Source organism: Talpa europaea, assembly GCF_964194135.1.
Source record: "Talpa europaea genome assembly, chromosome: 14".
Classification (NCBI taxonomy): domain Eukaryota; kingdom Metazoa; phylum Chordata; class Mammalia; order Eulipotyphla; family Talpidae; genus Talpa; species Talpa europaea.
Window position 1 is genome coordinate 39,515,357 of NC_140082.1, and position 24,905 is coordinate 39,540,261.

The 24,905-nt window shown below is 41.0% G+C and overlaps 1 protein-coding gene across 2 annotated transcripts in view; it reads left to right on the plus strand.

The window, feature by feature from the left end:
• DIP2C (disco interacting protein 2 homolog C) overlaps positions 1–24,905 on the plus strand; it is a gene marked incomplete at both ends in the record, with an annotated part of 341,031 nt that overhangs the window by 191,777 nt on the left and 124,349 nt on the right. Inside the window, 3 exons of one of the 2 annotated variants that reach the window (XM_084253747.1) lie at positions 8,035–8,106; positions 9,626–9,793; positions 16,667–16,777. In XM_084253747.1, the coding sequence (XP_084109873.1) occupies positions 8,035–8,106; positions 9,626–9,793; positions 16,667–16,777 (351 nt within the window). The remainder of the gene's footprint in view (positions 1–8,034; positions 8,107–9,625; positions 9,794–16,666; positions 16,778–24,905) is intronic. The other variant, XM_084253748.1, reaches the window with a different exon arrangement.

Here is a 24,905-nt window from a genome sequence, read left to right on the forward strand (position 1 = left end):
AAGCTAATTTGTAACATGACCACATTTTCAAGTTATTGTTATACTTTTATTTAGGCTTCAATTATTATTCTTATTTTAAATGAAAGCAGTCCCCCCCCCAATTCTCTGATTGTGTAAATGTATCTTTCCTCTACTATTGAAACATATGTTGCTACTGTGTACTACTTTGTAAAGATTTTAAGTTACCTTTAAATGGACAGGTACTGGACCATCCAGCAGAGACTTGATTATAACAATAGAGCAGAAAGTTTTTGTTGGCTGCTTCATCCACCCCTAATGCGTTGATAGTGCAGAATTGTATTCATTGTGCTTCAAGGGCCTGTTTGTCTCAGGAAACCCTGAGGGAGAGAGTTGGGTCTTTCGACCCCTCTCTGATTTACCTGCACAGAGCTCTGATCTTCAGAGGGCAACTATGTCTCTACTCCAGTTGATGCCACTCTTGTTAAAACCAAGAATCATTTCCTGAATACAACATTTTGTATGTCTTACATCTTTCCTCACCCTTCCTGAAGTAAGGTGTGGTCACAGATGAGAAGAGTTGTAGCAGTTAGACCATTATCCTGTAGAGAAGGTTGTCTAGGAAGTAAGTTACCTGTTAAAAGTTTTTAATACTTTACAGCTACGCCCCTTTCCCAACCTGTTCTGTTTTGTGGCATTTATATTTTGAGATTCCACTTCCCAACATGTGGCAGTTGGCTCAAGAAATTCCCCCTCCACTGTCTTCCTGCTCTGGATTCTGTAGCCTGAGGCAGATGTGCCAGCATCCCGAGGACAATCCTACAAAGCTCTGCGCTCTCCTTAGAGGAAAACGGGCCTTCCAGGCTGCACGAGTGAGGTTTATCCAGGTCTAAGAATGACATGTAGGACAGGGTCTATACTAAATTAAACCACATTCACAAAGGATGAGCGTGTGAGAGGAGACTCCTGCCCCGCCCTCCCTGTGAAGCCACTCCAAAGTGCTAAAAATAGCCCCACAGCAAACGGCCAGAAAGTTGTGTAGGACATCCATTGTGTGTTCTTTCTCCTTGCCTGCTTCGTTGCTTTCTTTTTTTAATCTGTAAGCTACACTTTGGCATTCTTATTTTTTTTCCCCCAGGGAAAGATTCATTTACTTGAAAAAACACAATTCTTTCCATACAGACCAATATTCAAAATCTATAAATAGTTTCTAGGGGTGGGGGAGGGAAGGAGTTATTACAGGGTTATTTTTCCACCTCCACATAAACACTTAAACTCCATGTGCCAGAAATGGCTTTTTAATATTAAACATTGGAGAAAATATGAGTCTGTACATTTAAATATTTTCTTGTAAGTAAAGGTGATTGTTCAGATTCACCCAACTGTTTCCAAGTCTGTTGCAGTGTGGGTGTCTTTGAGTCTTATATCCTGTGGTTTAGAGTAGTATAGGCTCCAAACAGCTTTCATTTAATTCCTCCTTCAGTTGGCGTTCTTGACATAACAGAAAAGCTACCGGATAACTATAATAATAGTTATTATTATATAAATAATATAGTAATAACAATAATAAAACAGAGGAGTAAAGCCCTAAGTAACAGTATCCATAACCTTCCTGACCAGAGTTATGATTTTAACCTTTAAAATAAATCATTTCCTTTCTGTGCATACCGTTAGCATAATGTTCTAAGGCGCTCTTTGGTCATTGACATAAACATAAAAATTCCAGTAGTATTAATCTGTAGTCCTGAGAATTTCTTCCCTTCAACTGAATAATTGAATAACCTTGGGTGGTGATTTTATAACCCTAGTACTAGCTTTATGTTGATCCCAATTGCCTTATTTATGGATTTAAAATTCCTAAATTTCATATTGGATAGGCATGAGCCTGAGGAGAATTAATAATACAATAGTACAGGTAGTAATAGAGGAAACCCAACTGTGAAGTGACTTGAACACCAACAGAACATTGAAGCAAGGACAAATGTGTGGGACCAGCCTCAAGAGTTCTCCAGGCTCCACCGTAGAGATAGGTGTAACTTCTACCAAGAGTCAGACAGTGTGGTCATTTCCTTTTTTGTGGGAGGCCAGGGCTAGTGTAGAGAGACTGGGCCCAGGGCTGCTTGGTCCACATGGTAGAGCTGATAGGGCTGGGAGGGTAACCTGGTAGGAGGGAGAGAAAAGCAGATGAGCTTCTTCAGAACTTTTGGACCCTGTGTCCTGGCTTTGGCTTCCCCTCCCTGAAGGCCCATCTGGACCCCCTCCAGCTCCCTCACATACCACCTGCTGGTGTGCTATGTCAGTGCCTGCAGAGCAGGGCCAGAGCCTCAGTGTCCATATCACATTTGGACATGTCCTAGATATGTACTTGCTAGATTTCTACAATATGTTCTATTGCCTGATTCATGCTTCCTGAGACACTTCACATTCTGTGTATTTGATCTTCCCAGTGCTGGTGAAGGAATTATTACCAGTATTCTACCAATGAGAAAAACGAGACCTTGCAGGGCTTCCCAGCTTGTATTCAGTGTCTTCAGAGTAAGCAGCGGTCCTAGGGCCTGCCTGCTTCTGCTCCCCCTGGATAGGTGGGTACCTGCCATGAATGCTAGTCTCTTCCTAAAGGCTGAGGGACTGGCCTCCAGCTCCGGGCAAGGGGAGATGCAGTCCAGGGTGCTCCCTAAGCCTTATAAAGCCTTTAGATTAGGAAAGCAACGTTATGAAGGGTCCTGAAAGCCATAAAATTCCAAACATGGAAATGATTGCTTTGTTACATAAAGTATTCATTCCAGCATTAAATAATAAAATAAACTCCTGACACAGAGAATGGAAACCATCACCGTTAAGCTGGTCTGTTTACTCTGAGCTGCTCCTGCCATGGGGGTGGCTGCATGGCACATATCTTACTCCTGGGGATCATTCATCGCCTGGAGACCACATGGTTCCCCACGATTTTGCATCCTTTCCACATGTCCATGGGCTGATGGCTCTGCCCAGACTCCCAGTGGGGCCCAATTTACCAGATGAGGCTGAGATGGTAGCAGAAGAACTGTGGGGTCACCTTCACTTTGGCTGGACTGACTTTTCCTTCACTTTGCTAAGACTCAGGGTTTTCCTTGAAACTCTGGGCTATAATTAAGAGAAGAATTCTCCCTTTGCGGGGGCGAGGTGGGGGGAAGAAGAATTATCTCTATTATCTCAAGTGTGTTACTGAAACCTGTACTGGTGGTTTTACTTTATTGCATTTTCATTTTAAACTTACAACTTGCCTGTAAATCTCTCTCTTTCTGTGGAATAGAACACACAATCATTTAAATTTCTACTGCTGAAATGTTAAGTCTTATGTGGGACTTCTTTGAGGTTAATAATATAAATAACATTTTTTATAAAGTAGAAAGTGTGTCAAAAGAGTCCTTTTATTTTCTCTTCACTGAAGTTTAAATTTCTGCATTTACTTTTCTGTTGTGCATTCTTATTCCTAATATGAAATGGGAGCTATAAGAGAGGGTATCTTGAGTATTGCCACATGGAAAATATGCTGGTTGGAACTTTATATGGAAAATGCTCAAGTAAGGGATCCCATGGCCTGAGTCTTTAATGTTAGTAACTGCTTTTCAAGGAGCAAATTCCTGTAGACACACATCTAAGAATCACTCCCGTGGGAGCCTGTGTCCAGGGCACTAAGCAGCGGAATCCTTAAATGCTCTTTGAGCTTCCAGGTTGAAAAAATGCTAATTAGCCTCCTGTAAACCATGTAGAATGGTAGATATTAAATAAAACTGTGCTTAGAAATGTGACATGGAAGGGTGGTCCCTCCCTTTGTATCCTCTCGACCTGAATTTACAGACTATGTGCTCATTAGAGACCTGAGGAGGGGTGGAGAGAGGAGGGGCAGCCAATTGAGCCTTCAGTCCAACTGACTTAAAAAGAAGGAGACTTCGCTGTCTGTTTCCATGGTGACACCGTGGCATTGGTTGTAGGTCACACTGCTGACAGAAACCAAGCAGCCATTCTGGGTGGGCGGTGGAATTGCAAACCCAGCCAGCTCCCTCCCTCCCTCCCTCCCTCCCTCCCTCCCTCCCTCCCTCACTCCCTCCCTCCCTCCCACCCTGTCCATCAATTATCTGTGATCTACCTATCATCTCTGTCATCTGTCTTTGTTTTATATTAGCACAGAAACCCTCATTGTTTACTTTAGAATAGGGATCAAACATTAGCGTTCCCACTAGAAAGTTTGATTTTATGAATTTGCAGTAAGAGTCTGTGAGAGCTCATCTCCTGGACCTCTGTCTACCCAGTGCCCAATAGTTCCAGCGTTAGAAATAACTGAATTTTCTCCATGGAAAAGGACATGTCCCAGGGCATTTTCAGCCCTGATGTCTTGGACACATGGATGAACCTGGTCCCTTTGTCACAGAGCAACTCTGGTGAGTGACGCAGCAGCCAAGTGGGTCTTTCCCACTTGAAGAATGGAATCATGTTGATTTTTCTCACATGGCCACTACACAGTTAAATAACTGCCATGTTCTCCCTGATTACAAATGCAGCTTCTGCACAGTCATTTTTGAAGCCACTGTGTGACATTTGTGTTGTTGGCTTATGTGACTGAATTCATCAACACACAGTCCTGGTTTGTGAAACAGCAGGGTCAGGACTCAGTTCTGTAGGACGTGACCATGAAGCTGTCACTACCTGATTTTGAGGATAAGCCACAAGTATGTGTTACAGAAATAAACCATCAACCCTCCAAGGCCTGGCGAGGAAAGGACCAGTGTGATTTGTGTGGAGGGAGCCCACAGGCAAGGCCAGGGGAGTGAGAAGTAGGCAGTGAGGTTGTCCCTGAATGGAGGGTGTCCAGGCAGGGCTGAGAGCTGGGCAGGCATCCAGGTGTCAAGAGTACTGATCATGCTATAAGCTAGAGGGGAAGATTCAAGGTTTGGGTTCAAGGGGCAAATTTTATACTTGGACAGTTTGTGTTTTGTTTTCAGAGCTGGGGCCCAATTTTCCTGTGTGATCAGTTGCTATAAGGATTAAGAGAGGTTATTTCAGACACATGGGCAAGGTCAGCACGCTTTTCTGTAAAGGGCCAGGAAGTAAAGGTTTCTGGCAGTGTGTTCCACTGTCTGTGTTGTGCTTGCAGGTAACATGGCCCGGTGCTGGTAAAACTATGTAAAAAACAAGCTTGAGCTGAATTTATGGTTGGGGAGACATGATGTAAAGATGGTGCATGGGATGTGGGAATTATCTGATAAGTAGTGACTTTCTGTCCCGTCTCTAGGCTTCACGAGATGATAGTGACCTGGGATTTTTTAAAACCATGTCTGGAAATTCCCATTGTGGTGATTGTTTAGCACAATTTATCAGAGGCACTAAAGAAAACATCTGCTTGGAAGTACTCTGCCCACCTCTGATCATGGCTGTGGAGCACTCGAGGCTAGGCATCTGAGCAGCGGACCCTGTCAGGTGCACACTGACGTGGTCCCCTTTAAAGAGGAGTTGTTTTGGGCCTTCCCATTGACACAGCTGGTTGAGCACCGCGTTGTGAAGCTGTCCACAGTCTCTGCAGCACAGGTTCGATTCCTGGCTGACCAGGAAGAAACCCACATGGTGAGGCAGACTTCTCCTGTCTCGCCCACTGCTCCCCTCAGCAGTGTCTTTGGGCCATCTGCCTGTTTTGTTCCCCACTCTGTCTCTAGTGAATTCTCTCACTTCCCTTGCCTCTGACTGTACCCCTGTTCTTGTATAAATAAATAAATCTTAAAAAAAAAATAAAGAGGAGTTGTTTCATGGGAGGCAAATGTTTCTTTGCCTTTAGGCCCTAAGGTCTTAACATGTGGAGCTTCCCAAAGTAGACAGTGAAGAGGTCCCTTTGAAGTTGGCTTATCCCAATACTTAAGAGAGGAAACTTGCCCCCATACTTAAATGTCCAGCTGAGAAATTTCAAAAACTTGAATTTGGGGTGTAGAACAGACTGTGAAATCGGGTTTGCTTTCCTAGGGCTTAGACTCAATTGTGCAATTGTGCAAAGCAGTCATGAGACCAGATAGGGGCATGAGAGGAGCTGGCTGAGAAGGCAGGGCTGCTGGAAGTAAACACCAGTGACAGTGGGGCCCTCGCCCCCCACTCCCACCCCCAGTACTCAGGCAGCCACATATGAGGCCAGCATTGTATTTGTGGCTCCACAAATACACCCTCACTGGTGCTTTCCTTTTTCTGGGTCCTTGATTTCATGTTCATCGGAATATTCCCCAGGTGCAGGAAGCTGACTGTGGTTTGAATTTTTATAATCTGAGCATCATCGAAAATACATCGACAGGTTACACATTAAATGAAAACAGACTTCCCCAGTAGTTCTATTATTTTTAATTATAGCCTAAGAAGGAACTGGTGGAGAAGGGCAGTGCATCTCTCTGGGAGGCTGGTGGCAGCTGCCTTGTCTAGGGCCCCCAGGGGTTCCCAGGGGCTGAGAGAAGGCCTGGGAGGGCCTTCTGTCTTGCCATCTAAGAGCAGAAAGCACCTTTCTGTGAGCAAGAGTGGCGATCTCAGCCCATCCCCGGACTGCTTCCTTTTTCTATTCATCCCATCAAGTGGTTGTTGAAATGAAGATTCTGTGCTCTGTTCACCATTGACCACTGCACCCAACTGCAGAGCTGCTAGGCTTCTGGGTTTCATTTCTTCTGGATTTGTTTTACTGTGTTTCCTCAAAACAGCTGTTCTCTTTCTCATGAAGTCACAAGCTGTGTAGTGGGCTAAGGAAACTGGGAGGCGTATGGTAGGGCGGTGGCTTCGTAGCCAGCATCCTGATGCAGCCACACTCTCCTGTTTCCCTGCTACATCCCAGGGTGTACACGTGAGGGGTTTTTTTTGGTTGTTGAGATTTGGGAGCTCTCAGTATGCTGATATGGAACAGCCTGAGTGCTGAGCGGGAATGGGTGTGGCGGGCGGGGGCTGGGCGGGGTTTCCCGTTGGCGATGAGGCTCGTGTGCAGTGTCCCGTCAGCAAGTCCAGCATCAGAAATGCTCATCAGCCAGCAGCAGGACATATTTTCCATAAACTTGTTGTCTACAGTTCTGTGTTTTAAAATGAGTCGTGTGTATTGTGGGATAGGTAAGACACTGTACAGGGAGTCCTGAGTTTGTAGGATCAGTCATCAGATGCTGAGGGGGCCGTATGGTTTGGTCAAATTTGTTGAGGCTACATCCCTAAAAAAAAAAACACATTTACCAATCTGTGTATGACTCATAACTAACTGTTCATTTGTTTGTTATATTCTTATTAAAACTTGAATGTTTACCTATTTTGGGAATAGTGATTTGATCACAGTATTGGAAAAAAGTTAATGGGATTCCAAAATTACACAAAGTTGGTACTTTGTGCACTAGGGCTTATAAATAGAAAAGATGAGGTCATATAGGTTGTTTTGTTCCATGTAGGAAAAATGTCAATGTAGTAATGGTGAACCTTACTCTTGTATGTGAAATTAGGAATTAAAATGTTACAACCAAAGTTCACATACAAGAGTAAGTTTTAATAATAATCACCATTCTCTCAAACATTTTGGGTTTCCATGGGTCCCATGTTTTATTCACTGTTTTATTTGGTCTAAGTCACTTATTTTCAGAGAGACCCTAGCAGCTTAATGTCCTTAGGACCTACATGCCTGATGAGAAAAGATCTCATCAGTGGAGGCGTTGTTAATCAGTAAGAGCTTTGACCGACTGTCCCTTGGTCGATGCCTGCACAATACGTTGTTGATTAAGCTAATGAGACTGTAGATTGGAGGGTTCTTGCTCCAACAGATGTGAATAAGATTCCAAGAAACTAATTCTGGACTCCATCTCCGCCAAAACCACCAAGGAGGGGCTGGGACAAGCATGTGCTAAGGGAAGGATGTTTATGTAACTTAAATGATGTTGATTGCTTGAGGGCAGGGCAAGTTAAGGTGAATGATGCAAGCGCTTTTCTTTTAAAATTATAATTAAGATGCCAACAGTTGTAACTGTGAACCTTCTTGGACTCCACTGAATGATCGACTCCCCCCATTGTGAGACCATTCTGAATTTTTCTTTCCTTCTCTTACAGGTGACATCACACAAAAAGGCTATGAAAAGAAGAGGTCGAAACTAATTGGAGCCTACCTGCCCCAGCCTCCGAGTACGTAAACCTTAATGACTAGCACAAATTGTCTAGTTTTGAGAGTCAGGTGCAACATAGCAAAGAAAATAGGTAAACAAATCCTGCCTTAATCCCTGATCTGTTATTGGCCATATCTGATTCCTTTGTATGGTTGCAAGTATGTTTTGTGACTTCAGAAGGAACATATGATTTTTCTATTAATGCACCTTATAAATTTGATAGGTATTTTATCTCTAGACAGCGGTAATATGTTTGATTACTTTAAAATGCTATACTCAAAAAATATGAGCGCATTTATGACTTAAGCATGATTTGTAATTTAGTGAGTTAAAAATTATTGCTATTGATTGTGGCTTGAATTAGTGCAATTGATAAGTCTGGAAATTTAGAAAATGATATAATATCCTACCTGGGATTATAAAGTCATAAGATTGGTTGTGTTTTGAATTGTGAATGTAAAATGTTATAGGTTCTTCCCTAAAATGCAAAGTCTATCTGTGCCAGTATTTTCATAGAATCTCTGCAGTTGAGGGGGTCCTATACATGCCAGGAGAAAGGACTGACCCCAGGCTGGAGTTCTAACAGCTCTTTTCTAATGAAGCTCAATTCTGTGTGAGGATGACCTTGAAATTGTCTAGACTGTAGGAATGGCCTAGAGCTAATGCACGTAATGCTTTCTTCAAAGGAAAATGTTAGCATCATAAATATCAAAGATACTGCCTGAAACTCTATGGTTTTCTTTATTAAAACACATTTTTAAAGACCTGCTCGGAGGCTTCTACTAGGAAAGGTCTGATTAGCACGTGCCTCAGGCATGTCTAACCTTTGCTCCTGGCTAACGCACCTATAGTGTTGGCATTGGGAGTATCTCCTGAGCTCACATTCTAGGAGGCTTACTTTGTGTGTTGAGTTTCTGCTGTGTTTGTAGTTGTGTTTTAATTTTGTGTGTTTTCTTTCTTTGCTCCATATTAAGAAAGTTAACAAAAAGTGGACCTGTTGTATAGACCTGATATTGCTGTGGGCTGGATTTTCCTATCATCTAGCTTAGGAAACATTGTTCCATCCTAGTGAATTAAAAGTAAATCAATTTTGGGGTATGCTGACACCCGTGTGTGACCTTCAGGGGCAGACGGTGAGACGGGGTCTTCCCCTTCCTTCCCTCTCTGGTCTGCAGACAGCACCGCCAGGACATCCATCTACCTGGGCGTCATTGGGAGTTCCTTGGTCCCCAAGTCTTGGAGAGGGCAGGGTTGACCATAGACTCCTGACACTGTTGGATTTCAGTCTCTGTGCCTTACTTGCCAAACAAAAGTGAAACAGATGCATTTCTGCTCGTTCCCAGAAGACAATCTCGAGTGACGGCAGTGCCCAGTGCTGGCCAGCCCTGCTGCGGGCACTAAGGGTGGCCCTGTGTCACCTGTTCCCTTTGGTGTCCTTTGTGCTGTTCTGCATGGGGTCGGCAGCTCTGCTCAGCGCTGTAACAAATTTAAAAAAAACTAAAGTCTGAATTAATTAGTTTTTTTTCAACTTGTTACAGCAGCGAATGGAGCTGCCGTGGTCCGGTGTAGACTGCAGCACAGTGAAGGAGCCCCACGGAGAGCGCTGCACTGTGGCAACATCGGGGTGTGCGACATCCGAGACGCCGCGGTCCGAGAGCGGGCGGCCAGCACCGCGGGAAACCGGCCTCTGTTTTACTTTCGTTTCGGTGAGCGCACTTGACTGAGATAGAGAAAGAAAGCCATGGCAGCGACATGCTCAAAACGGGGCTGCCCATCCAGTGCATTGTGAGCAGAATTGTAAGCTTGGCTTTGGGGGAACCCAGGAGGGTCCTGCATCTGAGTCCATGTTCTCCAGATGAGTTCCTGCTACTCGTAGGGCCTCAGTGCTCAGCACAGACCCCAGAACCAAAACCATCCTGCAGAGGTAGGGACAGGTCTCAGTGTTTATTGAAGTATAATATTCTGATTTTATAACCCTATTTCTGCAGTGGGGACACCACTTATAAAACTCTTGAGGAAGAATAACACATGACAGATCATATGTATTCAAAGTGTGGGTCTACTAACCTTTGTCTTACAGCCAACGACCTGGGTGAAGGATGGGCTAGGCCCCTCCCTGAGGTCTGCTCCAGAGACGGAGCTCCAGACCTCCATCATCTTCTTATCTGCAGAGGGCAAAGTAATAAAGAGAAACTGAGCCAGTTAATCAGAGTGTGTTCTCAGAGGCAGTGTCATGTTCAGAGTTCAGGATCTCTTGAGTGGACAATATTTCAGATAAGTAGCCCATGAAGCCAGAGGTTAGCTCAGTGTATCTTCTAGAGGGTAAGAAAATAAGCATTTGTTGGTTGTAGGTTTATCTTCAGGATTCTAATTCAAACAAAATGTATTTTCTTGAAAATCATGTACAAATAAGACAACAATGAACTTGGGCCCAGGACCTCAGAGGAAGACTCCAGCCTTGCCACTCAGCTGCGGCTACTGTGTGCGCTCTCCCAGCTCTTGCTGCTGCATGCAGAAAACATCCTCAGGGAAAGTGTGGGGGGTCCATGAGTGGGCATGGAGAAGGCGCCAGCTGTGAGGTTCTTTCACCATTCACTAAGACTCACATGCTGGGTGAAATTCGAAGGGTGCCTGCTGCAGATGCTGCTTGGTGGATCTCTGGCCGCCTCCTCCACGGCTACCCCAGGACTCTAGCATCGGAGCAAGGGTGGGGTGCAGGTTCCCGGCCAGCGTGCATCTTTGTTTGGAGCAGTTGCCCTGGCTGAGCAGTCATGCATGCTATGCAATTCTGTTCCCTAGGATGCAGTAAGGTGCACAGATGTTTCTAAAGCTGAGAATTCTGTCTTGACTAGCCCAGTTTTAGAAATAATTCTTTGGTATAGGATATTTATGACAAATGTCGTGTTTAGTCGTTTTTCTACCATATACTTTCTCATGGGGGGGTTGTCTTTTGATGAGCTTAACTGTCTTCTCTCCCTCTCTCTCTTCTTTCTTCCTTAGTAATTTATTAGAATTCTTCCCTTCAGAAATCACCACTGTAGGGCACCTATCACCAAATCCCCCAGTCCTCCACCACAGTCCATTGTGCTTCCTTTCTGCTTTATTCCAGCCTCTTTGGATGCAGCAGTTCTACAGTCAGCTTTCAAGGGTTAGCTTTTAAGGTTGTCCTTCTCTGGTTCTTAGTTTCTCATATTCCACGTATTAATGACACCATCTGGTATTTCTCTTTCTCCTTCTGACTTATTTTATTTAGCATTATCTCTCTTTTCCCCCTCAACATCATTTTTGTTTATCAGACAATATTAACTTCTTGCAAAAGTATTTTAAACCATTTCCAGGGTTTTGTGATTATGAGTCAGAACCATTTTTGCAGCCAGGTGCCCAGCTCTAAGTGCTGAGGCAGGAACCCCTACCTTCCCCACATCCCAGGGTGCTGGCTTCAGGAGCGGCTGTCCCTGTTATTCCTCGCTGCCCAGTGCACAAGTGACTGGCACAGATTAGCTGGCGTGACTTGGGTGCCCTTGAGACACGTTGTCTTGATGAGGGCGGTGTTGAACACTCACCTAAATCTTGGTGAGAAAAAAATGTGGCTAGAAATAAAAATGAAAATTATATATTTAATGAGGGGAGGGGTCGGAGAGAATTGTTGGATCATTTTCACGGCAAGAATACTACTTGGGAGAGTTACTCATTTGGTACCAGCCCTCCAGTTTTTTGATTCTCTTAGTGTCTCTTTCAGGATCATCTTTCATTAATCTCTAAACCTGATAAAACTTGTTAAAATAGAAAATGAAGCCATTCTCTCCAAGGCATTCTTTATAAGCTGTGGCAGTTTCTATGATTGAGTCTTCACAGCTCTCGTGACAGGAAGGAAGGTAGTAAAGATCTTATGTTACCATGAATAGTAAAACTCATCTTTCACAAATGGAGCCCCTTTTCATAGCTGTATGTATATTTTCATACAGCCCGGCAGGATGGCTTCAGGCTCAATTACCAGGAGTCACGGTCACCTAATAGTGTAGAGCATCTTGGTGAGTCAGCAGTCTGGATGTCCTTGCTGCTCCCTGGGAATTGCCATGGGGTCCAGGTGAAGAGTCCACTGCAGAGAAGTTCTTGGTCAGTGTGGATTTATCTGGCTGCTTTTATTTCTTCTGGAAATTACATGACCCTATACAGGAGCGAAGATGCATCTGCACCAGCTGCCCTTCCCTTCCGGACCTGAGCCTTCCTGCCAAACCTCCTGCCGTGTTCATGCTGCTCTCCATGTGAGACTTGGCCTTTTTTCCATTAAGAGCTCAACCCACATGTCACTTCTGTAAAAATTTCTCTCTAACCCTCAGGTTGGGGCAGGTCCCACCCCTATCATCACAGCACCCTATTTCAGGAATAGCTTACCAAACTGTGGACAGATGTCATTTCTACCCCCTGCCCATGTCTGCATGCTATGTGGCCCCTGATCATGTCTGTACTTCCATGTACCCTGTCAATGTCTGCAAGCCCCAAAGGCTGTGTCCACATCCTCACCCCCAACATATATGAAAACTGCTCTCTAGAGGCCAAATGATCATCCCACTACACAATTAGTAAGAATAAGACCAGAGTTTGGGCCAAGATCTTCTCAGTTTAAATCCCATATACTTTCTAATTTAAATCATATCTTTCTTGGTTTTTTTTTATTACTGTTTTAAATTTCTTTTATTTATTTTTTAATTGAAGAAACATTGGTTTACCAGTGAGGTAACAGCATTGCATGTGATTCAGAGGCGTAGGGTGACACGTCCTCAGATGCATGTCACCGCACCACACCCACTACCACGGCACCCACAGTCCCCCCACGTAGTCCATTGCTGCTCCTCCCCACTGTATTTCCACCTATCCCCTATGCTAGCCTCAATTTCACTGTCATTTTTCTACAGTTTGTTATTGGTTTGGCTTTGTCTGACACTTTGTTTTGTTTCTCTGTATTCCACATGTAAGTGACACCATCCAATATTTGTCTATCCCCTTCTGACTTATTTCACTTAGCATAATCCCCTCCGGTTCCATCCATGTTATCACAAATGGCATGATTTCAACTTTTATTACAGCTGAGTGGTATTCCATTGTGTATATATGTCACATTTTTCTAATCCACGCATCTGTCCTAGGACACGTAGGTTGTTTCCATAATTTGATTATTGTAAATAGTGCTGCAGTGAACACAAGAGTCCATGTATTCCTTTTAATTAGTGATTTTGTATCCTTTAGGTAGATACCTAGGAGTGAAATTATGGGTCAGATAGTCAATCCATTTTTAATATTTTGAGAAACTTTCATACTGTTTTTCATAAGAGCTGACCAGTCTACATACCCACCAACAGTGTACAAGGATTCCTTTTTCACTATATCCTCACCAACACTTGTTGATTCTGGACTTTTTGATATAGGAAATTCTCAATTCCTGATTTATTTTAAAATTTTATTGAAGTCTAAGATTTTGAATGCATTTCTCTTACTACCTAAACATAGAAATTCTGACTGTTCTCTACCACATTAGCATCCTGAATAACAGGAGCCTTTTCTAATTGCAGGCCTCTTGGGGGCAGCGTACCCTGTGTCAGAGTGATGGGCCACTGCCCCATCTTCCTCATATTAAGAGGTTTATATGAGGATTGTTGGATTTTAGCATCTGCTTTACTGTAGCATTAATGACATCACTACTTTTATTTAATATTCTGAATTTGATTGTTGTTTAGTTGACAGAGCCATATCATTAGGAATTTCCTTTGGGAAATCTTTTTTAATCATGTGTTGGAAGTAATTGATTGAAGTTCTAATAGAAATGCTTATTTCTCTGCTTTCTCTCCCTTGGGGCTTAAACATAGTTTTCCCTCTAGCAAGGAAAGTGTTTAAAGGAATGAAAGTGTCATCAGGTGGGGTAGATGCATGGGAATAATGAATATTTATGTTGACTGGACTCTAGAGGCATAGTGAAGATTGACTAGGAGGAAAGTGGGTGTGAGTGATTTTAGAGGGAGACTGAAGTTAGGTGAAGGTATCTGGGGCCTTGTTCTCTGGTCAAGAAAATGCAGAAAGAGGAGAATCAGAACCTGCTTGGATTGCATTAGGGTGAGCCTGGAAGTCTGGGTGGTGAGCTGCCAGCTGGGATTGGCAGGCAGCTCTGAGGGCCAGGCAAAGCCAGCACTGAGTCTGATGACTTTCTAACTTGAGGGTGAAGTATAGGGTGGCACAGAGCAGGGTCCCAGGGGTATGGACATGGTGAGGTAAGAGGTCTCCTGGAAAGGAAGAGCACTTGTTTTCTTCCTTCCCTCCTTCCTCACCTTCATCCTACTTCACCTTCCTCTCTCTGAGTTTTATCTGTAATCCCTTCTCAGTTCTAGAGACTCACAACCCTTGCTGACCTGAATACCTAATATTTAGGAGATGTTCTGGCTGGGGCAGAGCTGGGGTGAGAGAGATGAAGGATGGAATATCCAGACTTAGGGACACCAGGCAGCACTGAGCACAGTGGCATAAATCAGAACATACATGCTGCACAGTGGGATTAGCTCCAGCCCCAAAGGACAGACACCCCATGCAGAGTCACGTGGCAGCTGAAAGGCGCTCTCTTCTGTGAGCAGTGAAACTGCCCAGATGAAAAACCTACTGGAAACAGATCTGATGATGCCCCTACCATAGGAAGAAAAAATCCAGCATGCAGCAACTTCATAGAAATAAGATTGTAAAAGTTGATAGAGGGGAAAAGAAAATAAACATTTTACATAAGAATTATAGCATCCAAAGGACATTTAACTTCCCAAAGGACATTTAACTTCCTAACAACATTAGTGATATGAAAGGCAATTGGTAAAAGTAATCTTCCCCCAGAGTTCCAAACAAAAGCAAGTCCCTGTATAAAGGGATCCACATGGATTTTATTCCAGGATTACGGCAGGAGAGGCTGCTAAGCGAAAGAAACCTAGAAGAAAAATGGTTGCAATCTGGCCATGTTAACTAGGGAAGAAAGTATTGGGAAGAGTTTTTCCATTCTGTTAGGTATTTTGAAATGGATTAGCAATAGGCACATTGAAAACACAAATAAGGAAACCAAAAGATAGAAACATTAACTCCAGAATAATAGCAGTGTTCGATAGGAAGGTACAGGGAGCATACTGCTGACTCAGAATCCTAGTCTGGTGTCGTAGTAGCTGCAGGGGTGTAAGGAGAAGCCGTTAGATAATTGTTATCTACCATTTACCATTAGAACTGGGATTATAAGCCCTCACTGATAAGCATGAACGTCAATACCAATAGCTATTATATTCACTGTAATATTTACCACAGTATTCTTTGATTTAATTTCAGTAGCTGCAATTCTGTACATCTGCTTGATGAGAGTACAAAGTAGTTTCAAGAGCTTTTTAAAAAATGGTTTGTACAGAAGAGATTTAGTAGCTCTTCAGTCATCAAGAATTGTTACTAATGATGCCAATATATATTTTAGTGTGAAGAACTCCTAGAGAAAGTGGCTACAGCTTAGTTATCTTTTCATACTTCTAATACAGTAGCTTATTGTGTGGGATCCACAACAGGCCATCAAAATTGAGGTGCAGAAATCACCAGAAAAAGAGGGACCTTAAATGCAATGATTCATTGTCATAGAGTTCACCACTGAAAACTAGAGACTGAACTTTTTTTGTTAAAATTATTGTCTGATTTACTTTCTATCAAATATTACTGATCCTTTTCTCAAGAAGCAGCAGTTATTGATTAGTAATGCCAGCATTTGTGTATGTCTGAAATGTAATAATTTACCTTTCTTGGACTTTATTTTATCTGAATTAGAATAGATAGTCACAGTTGGCAGGTTTCGGTCAGCTTTTGAACAATGCCCATAGAGTCATTTTTTCCTTAGCAGGTTAATATTTTTGATAATTCTTCAAAGCTATGTTGAAAATCATTTTGTTCAATTATTATCAAGTGGTATAACATTTAAGTTACAAACTTTGAATAAAGTTGGAAACATAGTCAATATTATTAAATAACTCAGATTTATTTTTAAAAGTTTATTTTTTAAAGTTTAACTTTAATGATAAATGTCCTTTTAATTTTTAAATTTTCTGGAGAATTGAGTCACTGTTTCTGTGTAAAGAAGATCATGACTTGAGTCTGTCTTGGGCTCCATTTTTCTGATCAGAACGCTGAAGATTTCTACTTCTTGTTTGTTGTTTATTTGGCATGTTTTCCCATGACATGATAGATGAATGGTGTGATGTGAGGGAGCCTGTGCTGGGCTTTCTAAAGGCTGCACTGTGGCACCCTGAATCTCCCCACCCCAGGATGATACTCCTTTTGCTGTTCTACAGCCAAGATGTCCCTGGCTCCCAATCATGCTCCCCCATTTGACCGCCCACTCCCAGTCCTGTCCTTAACTCTCCCCTCGTGTGCCTGCACCCTCATACCAAGCTCTACCATGCCTCTAGCTGTGCTGAAAGGAAAGCAGTGAGTCAGGGATTTATTCCACCAAATGTGTTGCTCTAGAGTAAAGAGCCCCAGCTGCCTACTGAAGCCTCATTCCACTTTTTGTCTTCCTAACCCAGGGGTGGATCAAGCTTTGCCTCCAGAGCGCCGTGCTCCAGTCACTCCCTCCTCTTCCTCTCGCTATCACCGCCGAAGGTCCTCAGGGTCACGAGATGAGCGCTATCGGTCAGGTAAGTCCCCAAAGGCAGACTGAGGTTCAGTGACCCTGTAGAGGCTGGCAGTGGTGAGCTGCACCTTTGGTGTGGGTCTGAAGAGCCATGTGGGGAGAATTGCAGCTAATGTACATATTCTTGAGCCACAGGTGATAACATCCTGCCTTCCACACAAAAATTCCCTCTGCAGTAAACATGAAAATTCAGCAAGAAACTCTTCTTACATTTTCAAAGGCAGTATTGTCTATTATTTAGAATTTCATAGTAATTCAAAAAGTAGTAGCGAGCCCAAGTTTGTTCATTTATTTTTAGGTGTCATTGAAGAATAGTTTGCTTTTACTTTTTATAATCTTTGCTAGAATGATTTTTTTTCTTTTTTTTAAGCCTCAATAATTATTTTAATCAAATACAGTTTTCCAAACAGAAACAAAAATATTGAGTATTTCCGGTGATCCATGTTTATATTTCCTCTATGTTTTGTGATGCTATCTTGGTAACTTTGTTTTATTACACTCGTCATCTGGATTGGACTGGCTTAAATTTCTTTCAGTAATTTGGCATGAGAAAATGTGCATTGAAATTGATATTTTCATAACTTTTTGACAGATTTTTTCCAACATCCAGATTAAAGTTGCTCTTTTCTTTTCCCCTAACTATGATGTTTAAAAGAAAACTATTGGTAAGTATTGTTGCTGGGTCACATGGACTGCTGATGTAGGATCTGAATTAGAACATGTATAAGTCACTTTGTACTTTAGAGAATACTTTCTTAGGTTTTGTCTTAGTTCATGTTGTAGAAGATGAAGCTGAGGTAATTCACACCAGCATTTGGGTGGGTCAACCCTATGAGCCTATCAGCATTGTGTTCTATGAATCTTTCCATTAATAGGAACTTACATGATAAACCACCACCATTTCCCCTAGTGGTCTCCCTAACTGATCCTCTAAAGGAAGAGGGAGTAGAAAGATGTTATGCCCAGCAGCCATCATACGCACAAGCAGAGAGAATGGACTCGAAAAGGTAGAAAAAGCAGAGCACAGCCTTGCTTCTTCTGTCAGGAGGAGAATATGTGGGGATAGAATAAGGCAGGAGTGTGTTCTCAAATCCACTGTGTTTTTTCAAAGCTATTTTACTCAGCATGTATCAAGAGCTTATTTTCTTCATTCTGGCATCTTAAAGAACCTTTCAAATATTTGGGACATTAGAGGCATGCATATGTACCATCAAGTCATTGAGTTGTTTCCTTTAACTTCCTTGTCTGAAATTCTTTTTTTTTTTTTTTAGATTTATTTATTTATACAAGAACTGGGGTACAGACCAGATGTGTGGGGGCGGGGAGAGGATCTACCACAGACAGAGTGGGGAGCAGAACAGGCAGACTGACTGAAACACACTGCTGAGGGGAGCAGCAGGGAGACAAGAGAGGTCCATTGCACCATGTGGGATTCTCGCTGGCCGGCCAGGATTGAATCTGCGCTGCAGAGGCTGCGGACAGCTCCACAGTGTGGCTCTCAACCACCTGTGCCACTAGGGAGGCCCGCTTATATTCTTCAAATCATTAATTCTAATAGTTTATATATGCACATACACAATCACACACAGTAGACAGACACATAGTCACACATACAGTGGACACATGCAGATAGAGACACACACATGGGTATACAGTCACAAATATAGTAGACATACACAGGTAGGCACATGCACAAAGATGTAAAGGGACAATGTTGGAGAAAACGCAGCATGAAAGCAGTGGCTCAGGGGAAGAATGGAGGCTGAGTTTTGGGTTCCACGCCTAAGCTTAAAGTATAGCTTGGACCCTGCATTGAACAGTACAATCCCAACTCCATATGAGTGCCCAGTACTGAGCAGCTTGATGAACTTATTTGTTTCTATTGTAATTATCACCTCCTGGCATTCTTTCTAAATCTACCTTTCCATCCATCCATCTATCCATCCATCCATCCATCCATCCATCCATCCATCCATCCAGTATCTATTTACATAGTTATTATTCACCTATCTGCCTGTGTCAATGTTCTGTTTATTCAGCCAGCCATCTTTCTTCATCTGCCTAACTACCTATATCAATCATCTGTTTAGTGAATTATTAATCATCTTTCTATTCTCTTCACCAATATACCTATCATCTCTGTGCCTATTACTTACTGATCCAAACTGATGATTGATCCAAACTCTATCAATCATCTATTTATCTACCATAAGAATGTGAGCTCCACAAAGGCGAGAATATTTGTTTTGTTTTGTTTATTCATATGCACCAAACAACTAAAATACTTCCTATGTAATAGTCTTTGAAGGGGGGAAAGATGAGGCAGCATGGAGCAAAGCACATTTGGGAATATTAGGTAAAATGGTCCAGATTTTAAGGTATCTTGTATATCATGCTTAAGAATTTGACATTTATTCTGAAGATGATAAGGTATCATGTGAAGATTTTAGGCAAAGGCATGATAAACAGATTTAACATTTCAATATTATTTTGAGAGTATTGTGGCTTAGAAGTAAAGCAATTAGAAAGACGCTGAATACCTGAGTATTTAGGAGATGAGTGAGACATGGGATATGTTTAGAAGATAACAGCAATAGGAACCTTAAGAAGGTGTTGATCTAGGGGTGCCCAAGAGAAAGAATCAAGGGTGACTCCTGGTATCCAGTTTGTGCAACTGTATGCATGATGGTCTCAGATTCTGCCTTTAGAAAATTAAGGTTCCATTTCATAGGTTAAAGACAGTGGAATTTACCTCAGGTACTCGCTATGTAGAGAATACTATGAACTATGATGCAGACATTCCTTGAAGTGTCACGTAAAATGTAGAAAACACTATTACATGTATACTGTTTTTAAAAATTTGTAGTCCTCTCCAATTTGAATAAATAATGATTGCTTAATTTACACATGAAATAAGCATATCCATCGGACCCTTCCAGATGTATGTGAAATCTTCTTCCGGTCTCATTTTCTATAACCAATGCTGGGTGCCACCCCTGTCCCCACATGTTATGGCAGTAACCCTAAAGAAAAATTAATGAGGCTCTCAACAGACATATGAAAAAATGTTCAACATCACTTGTAATCAGGGAAATGCAAATCAAAACTACCATGAGATACCATCTTACACCAGTGAGAAGGGCACATATTAAAAAAACTAGCAACAGCAAATGTTGGCGAGGTTGTGGAGAAAAAGGAACTCTTCTGCACTGTTGGTGGGAGTGCAAACTGGTCCAACCACTATGGAGAACTGTGTGGAGATTTCTGGACCTACTAAACATAGAGCTTCCATATGATCCAGCAATTCCACTCCTAGGTATTTACCCAAAGGACACAGAAACATCAATTCCAAAGAACACCTGCACCCCTGTGTTTATAGCAGCACTATTTACAATAGCTAAGCTTTGGAAACAGCCCAAATGCCCAAAAATAGATGACTGGATCAAGAAGATGTGGTACATATATACCGTGGAATATTACTCAGCATTCAAAAAAGATAAGCACATGCAATTTGCAGCAACATGGATGGCGCTGGAAGGGTTCATGCTCAGCGAAATAAGCCAAAAAGAAAAAGAAAAATACGGATGGTCTCACTCATAGCAGGAATCTAGAAAACTTAAAATAAGGGACCAGGAAAATGAATAACTATAAGAAAGTGAAAATCAAAATCAACAAAAATCTATGAACCAGAGACACTTTTTGGGGGGTGGGGGCTGGGAGGGGAGGGATTGGGGTCAGAATGGGGGGTTTGCAATTGTATGGGGGAATATAAAAATAAAATTTATTATTTAAAAAAATAAAACTGTAATTTAGTGTATAAATAAAAAAAGAAAAATTAATGAGGCTCTATATGTCATTATTAGGACTTGTTTGGTAGTTTCACTTAGCACCTTATTCTCACATATTGCCTGCCATTAAAATTATCTAGTCATGCATTTTCTTAATTTAGATACTTTATTGATATACTATTAGCTACTTTCTCTTTGACTATATGCTCACATATTGTTTTTGAAATGTGGCATGAAAGCTTAAGAGCTTATTTTTATCTATAGTCAGGTACAAGGCTTTCTCTTGAGCCAGCATGAAAGAAAGTTGTGTGGTCCTCAGGAGATTTTGCTTTCTAAAATTCGGTGACCACTTAACTTGCAGTAGAGTTACTTTGGTTGCTTCAATGACCAAATTATATCAGCCAAGAAGTAATTCTATTATCTCTTAGATAATTGACCTAATTAACAATCAATCTAGTCAACCATATAGCCTCAAATTTAATCTCTCCTGGCTCTATTTTTCCATTTCATTTCTGAACCCATGGCCTTGTGTTGTAATGAGCTCTTACTGGAATTTTTATAATAGCATTCATCTGTCTTCTTTTTATATAACTCTCCTTGGAACCCTAAATTTGATTTGGAAATTGCATGAATGAACAGGCATTTGCTGAGTACCCTGAAGATGTTAAACTCTATATTCAGTACTTTGTTTCTTCTACTTAATAAAGTTTAAATCAGCCTCTCAAAAAATTCTAGCTATTTTTAATACTCTTTTCCCTCATCCCAAAACCCTGGAAAATAAAATCTTGATGTTTATATGTTTTCCATGCCAATCAAGTCCACTTTGACAAGGAGGAATATTAAAACTACAATGTAGCATACAATTTCATAATATGTTTAAAATTGTCTTGTGATCTTATGAGCTTCGAAGCAGTTTTAAAAACTGCAGTTTTAAAAACTGCTTCACCTGTTTTGTGCATCTCACAGACAGGAGCAGGAGCCCAGTGCTTAATGCCTTCACTGCAGATAAACTGTCGTGGGCATCTACTTCCTTGAGGATGTAATTCGGGGACTTGAGACCCTTTCTGAGATGTCTGTGAGGTTGGGCTAGGTTCAGAGTAGTACTAATACATTGTTCAGCTCTTCTGTTTCACAAATGTACATTGGGTGTTTCCATAGGCTGCCTGACTTGTGACGTTGTTGTCTGGCAACCAGTTGAATCTGTAACTGTGAAATCTTATGTTTGAAAGTTTTTCAGTTTACTTTCTAATACAGTAGATATCAAAGTATGAACCCTATAAGAAAAAGCTTTTAAAGGTTTTCAACAATATTTAAGAGTTTACAGCATTCTTTGATTCAATGAGTTTGAGAACCGTTGCCATTAGATTTCCATAAACACAATTCGTTTTTTAGAAATTGCGAGAGAATACTAACTAAAAACATCTACATCTGAGCCCATCCCTGGTGATGATTTTATTCTGATGACAGTTTAATGTCTGATACATAGCAATATTGAGTTTCTGGGAATAAGGGCTTATAACCTAATTTTTGTTCATTTAACAAATATGCAATAATTTTGTATACTGAGCGCTCTACTATCTACTGTGGATCAAAAATATAGATGACTTTGTGTTTACTTTCAGGAAGTATACCCTGAAGTAAGTTCTTCCTTGATGCTCACAAGTTTGTTGTCTAAATTGAGAAAGTTTGTGTTTTTCCAGTCTACTTGAATTTACTGACTATAAGGGGCTCCCAACTGTATGACCTCTGTTCTCTCTGAACAACTATTTTTTTCATTTGTTTGGTATAGGGAATAGCATATTTCATTAAAGTAGACTATGGTGGACTAACAGAGAAGAATAAACTATATTAGACTATATCCTCAACTAAGCCTCTCCTGTGAAGAACATCTGTATGCAGCTGTGTCCAAAATGGCAGCCAAAATCCACGTGGGACCTTTTAAATTTTAAATTCATTAAAATTTAATTTAATTTAAAATTACGTTCCCCTGCTTCACTAGGCACATTTGAAGGCAAGTGGCTTCTATAATGGTCAGTGCAAATATGGAAAATCACATTGTAGGAGAAAGTTCTGTCTCATTGTGCTATTATAGGGCCAGTTGTTTTAAATAGGAGATAAGAAGGAAGATGCATAAAAGATTGAGGACAGATCATAAAGGCCAGATTGTCCAAATCTAGTGAGATGAACATAAACTTGGTATCTGTGCTTAGTCATTTAAACAGAGGAAATGACAGTCAGATTTTCATTTTTAGAAATATCAGTGGAACAAGAAGAAATATAGGATAGATTGGTCAGATTGGCATGGGTTCCTGATGAAAGTAGGGACTTGTTAAGAGGCAGTTGTATTTCAGGTGAAAAAAAAGATTCATCAAAATTTATGGGATATAGTGAAATTGTATTTGGAAATTGATAGCCTAAAATGTTTATATGGGCTAAGAAGAGTTTGTAGAAATTGAAGAAGGAGGACTTAACTTAAGATGTTAGAAATGTTAAGTTGAGTAAGTTTATAAAAAGGAGACATGAGGAAATAATAGAGATAATTAAATGGGATAGAGGTTATTAGTATGGTTTCCACTCCAACATACAGTGAAGCATGGGAGTCATCACATCCATCCTTACAACAAGAAAAAAATCAACTCCTTTTAGATCCATCAAAGAACTGAGGTCACTGGGCAAACTGTTGCCCCAAATCAGATAGATAATGTAAGGAGGTGGTGGAAACTCTAGGAAAGAATCCAAAGACAATGATAAAAATCAAATGTACTTCACAGAAAAGAAGAATGAAATCACCACTATAGCTGAAAGTGGAAAAGTCAGAGACAAAGGTATATATGAAGAAAAAAGAATGTTAGATAAGGAATAAATTGATGAAGCAAAATATTTCATTTTTCTAATTTTAATGTAATAAATACTTGTTCAAAGAAACTATAAGAACAATAATGGAACTTACAAGTTCCTAACTTTAAAACTGAAGAAGTGGAAGCCTTGATAATCTTATAGCCATTAAATAAATGAAAGCAGTAGCTAAAACCCTATCAGAAAGAAACAGATCAGCCTCAGACCTTTTTATATTAAAGTTTGCCCAATTTTGAAGAAATGTTTGATTCCATACAATTTCAGAGATGGAAAGAGAAAAAAAGATACCTTCCCAACTCATTCTAGGACCAGGGTATGTATCAATAAGGGAGACAAAGACCTATGAAAAAGGGAAATTTTAAGACATTATCTACAGAGAAACCTCCAACTAATCTGTGTATTAACTATTAGAGGTAATGAATGTTTAGCATAATGGCTTGATAGAATCTGAACAAACAAAATTTAATCATATTTCTATACACTAACAACAAATGTCATTTAAAAAGAAAAGCTCTATTACAGTAGCAATAAAAACTTCATGAGGAACCTAATGCAAATTTAACAAGGTATGTAATACTTTAATGGTAAAACTATAAAATTTTATATGAATCACATTGAACAAGGCCAAAATGAGTGGATATGGTATGATATGTTCCTATGGAAATGTCAGCTCTCCTAATCTATATTCAATTCTATTGAATATCCCCCAGGGTCTTATTGGGGACTTAACATTACTCACAGGATTTATGTGGAAAAGCCGAGTGGATCAAACAAGGCAGGATCAAAAAAGCAAAAGGCACTACTTTGCAGATGCAGCCAGGAAACTTAGTTTTGTGCTAACTTAAAGAAACCAAGACTCACAATTCTGTTGATTTGAAATTCTGGAAAATGCACAACAGTGTCGATTAGCACACTAGTGTTTAACTGTGGCCTCTAAACACACTGCAAAACCTGATGTTGGTTCTAAGTAGTCATAATCCCAGCAGCAGCCAGCCTTGGTTGAGCGCTGGCTTAGTACGAGGCACTGTTCTAAATGCTTTCATGTTAGTCATGTAATCTCTTCATCACAGGATTTGAGTCTGACTACCTCCTCTTAGTCAGCAGAGACTATTGTTTTTGCTAATTACTTTTTGTTGTGTTTCCTGTGTACTTATTTTATTGGTACTATAAATTTTATCCCCCATATCATTCATTAAGGACAAAAGCATTAGTTAAAAGTGTTGGTTAAGCAGGGATGAGCCTATGATGATAAAGTAAAGATAGTATAATTTATGCCTAGATCAGTGTCTGGCATAGCATCTGATCCAAGTTCATTTGGTGGTTGAATGGAGACATTAATCATCTTCATTCAAAACAGTTTCAAAGGCCAAAGACCAAAGTGGGGCCCTGTCAAAGGTTGTCCTTGCAACTACAGAAGTATAAAAATAGAGGAAGAAAGCTGAGACAGTGGAGAGGTATCTGTCAGAAGTTCAACCTCATGTCTGATGC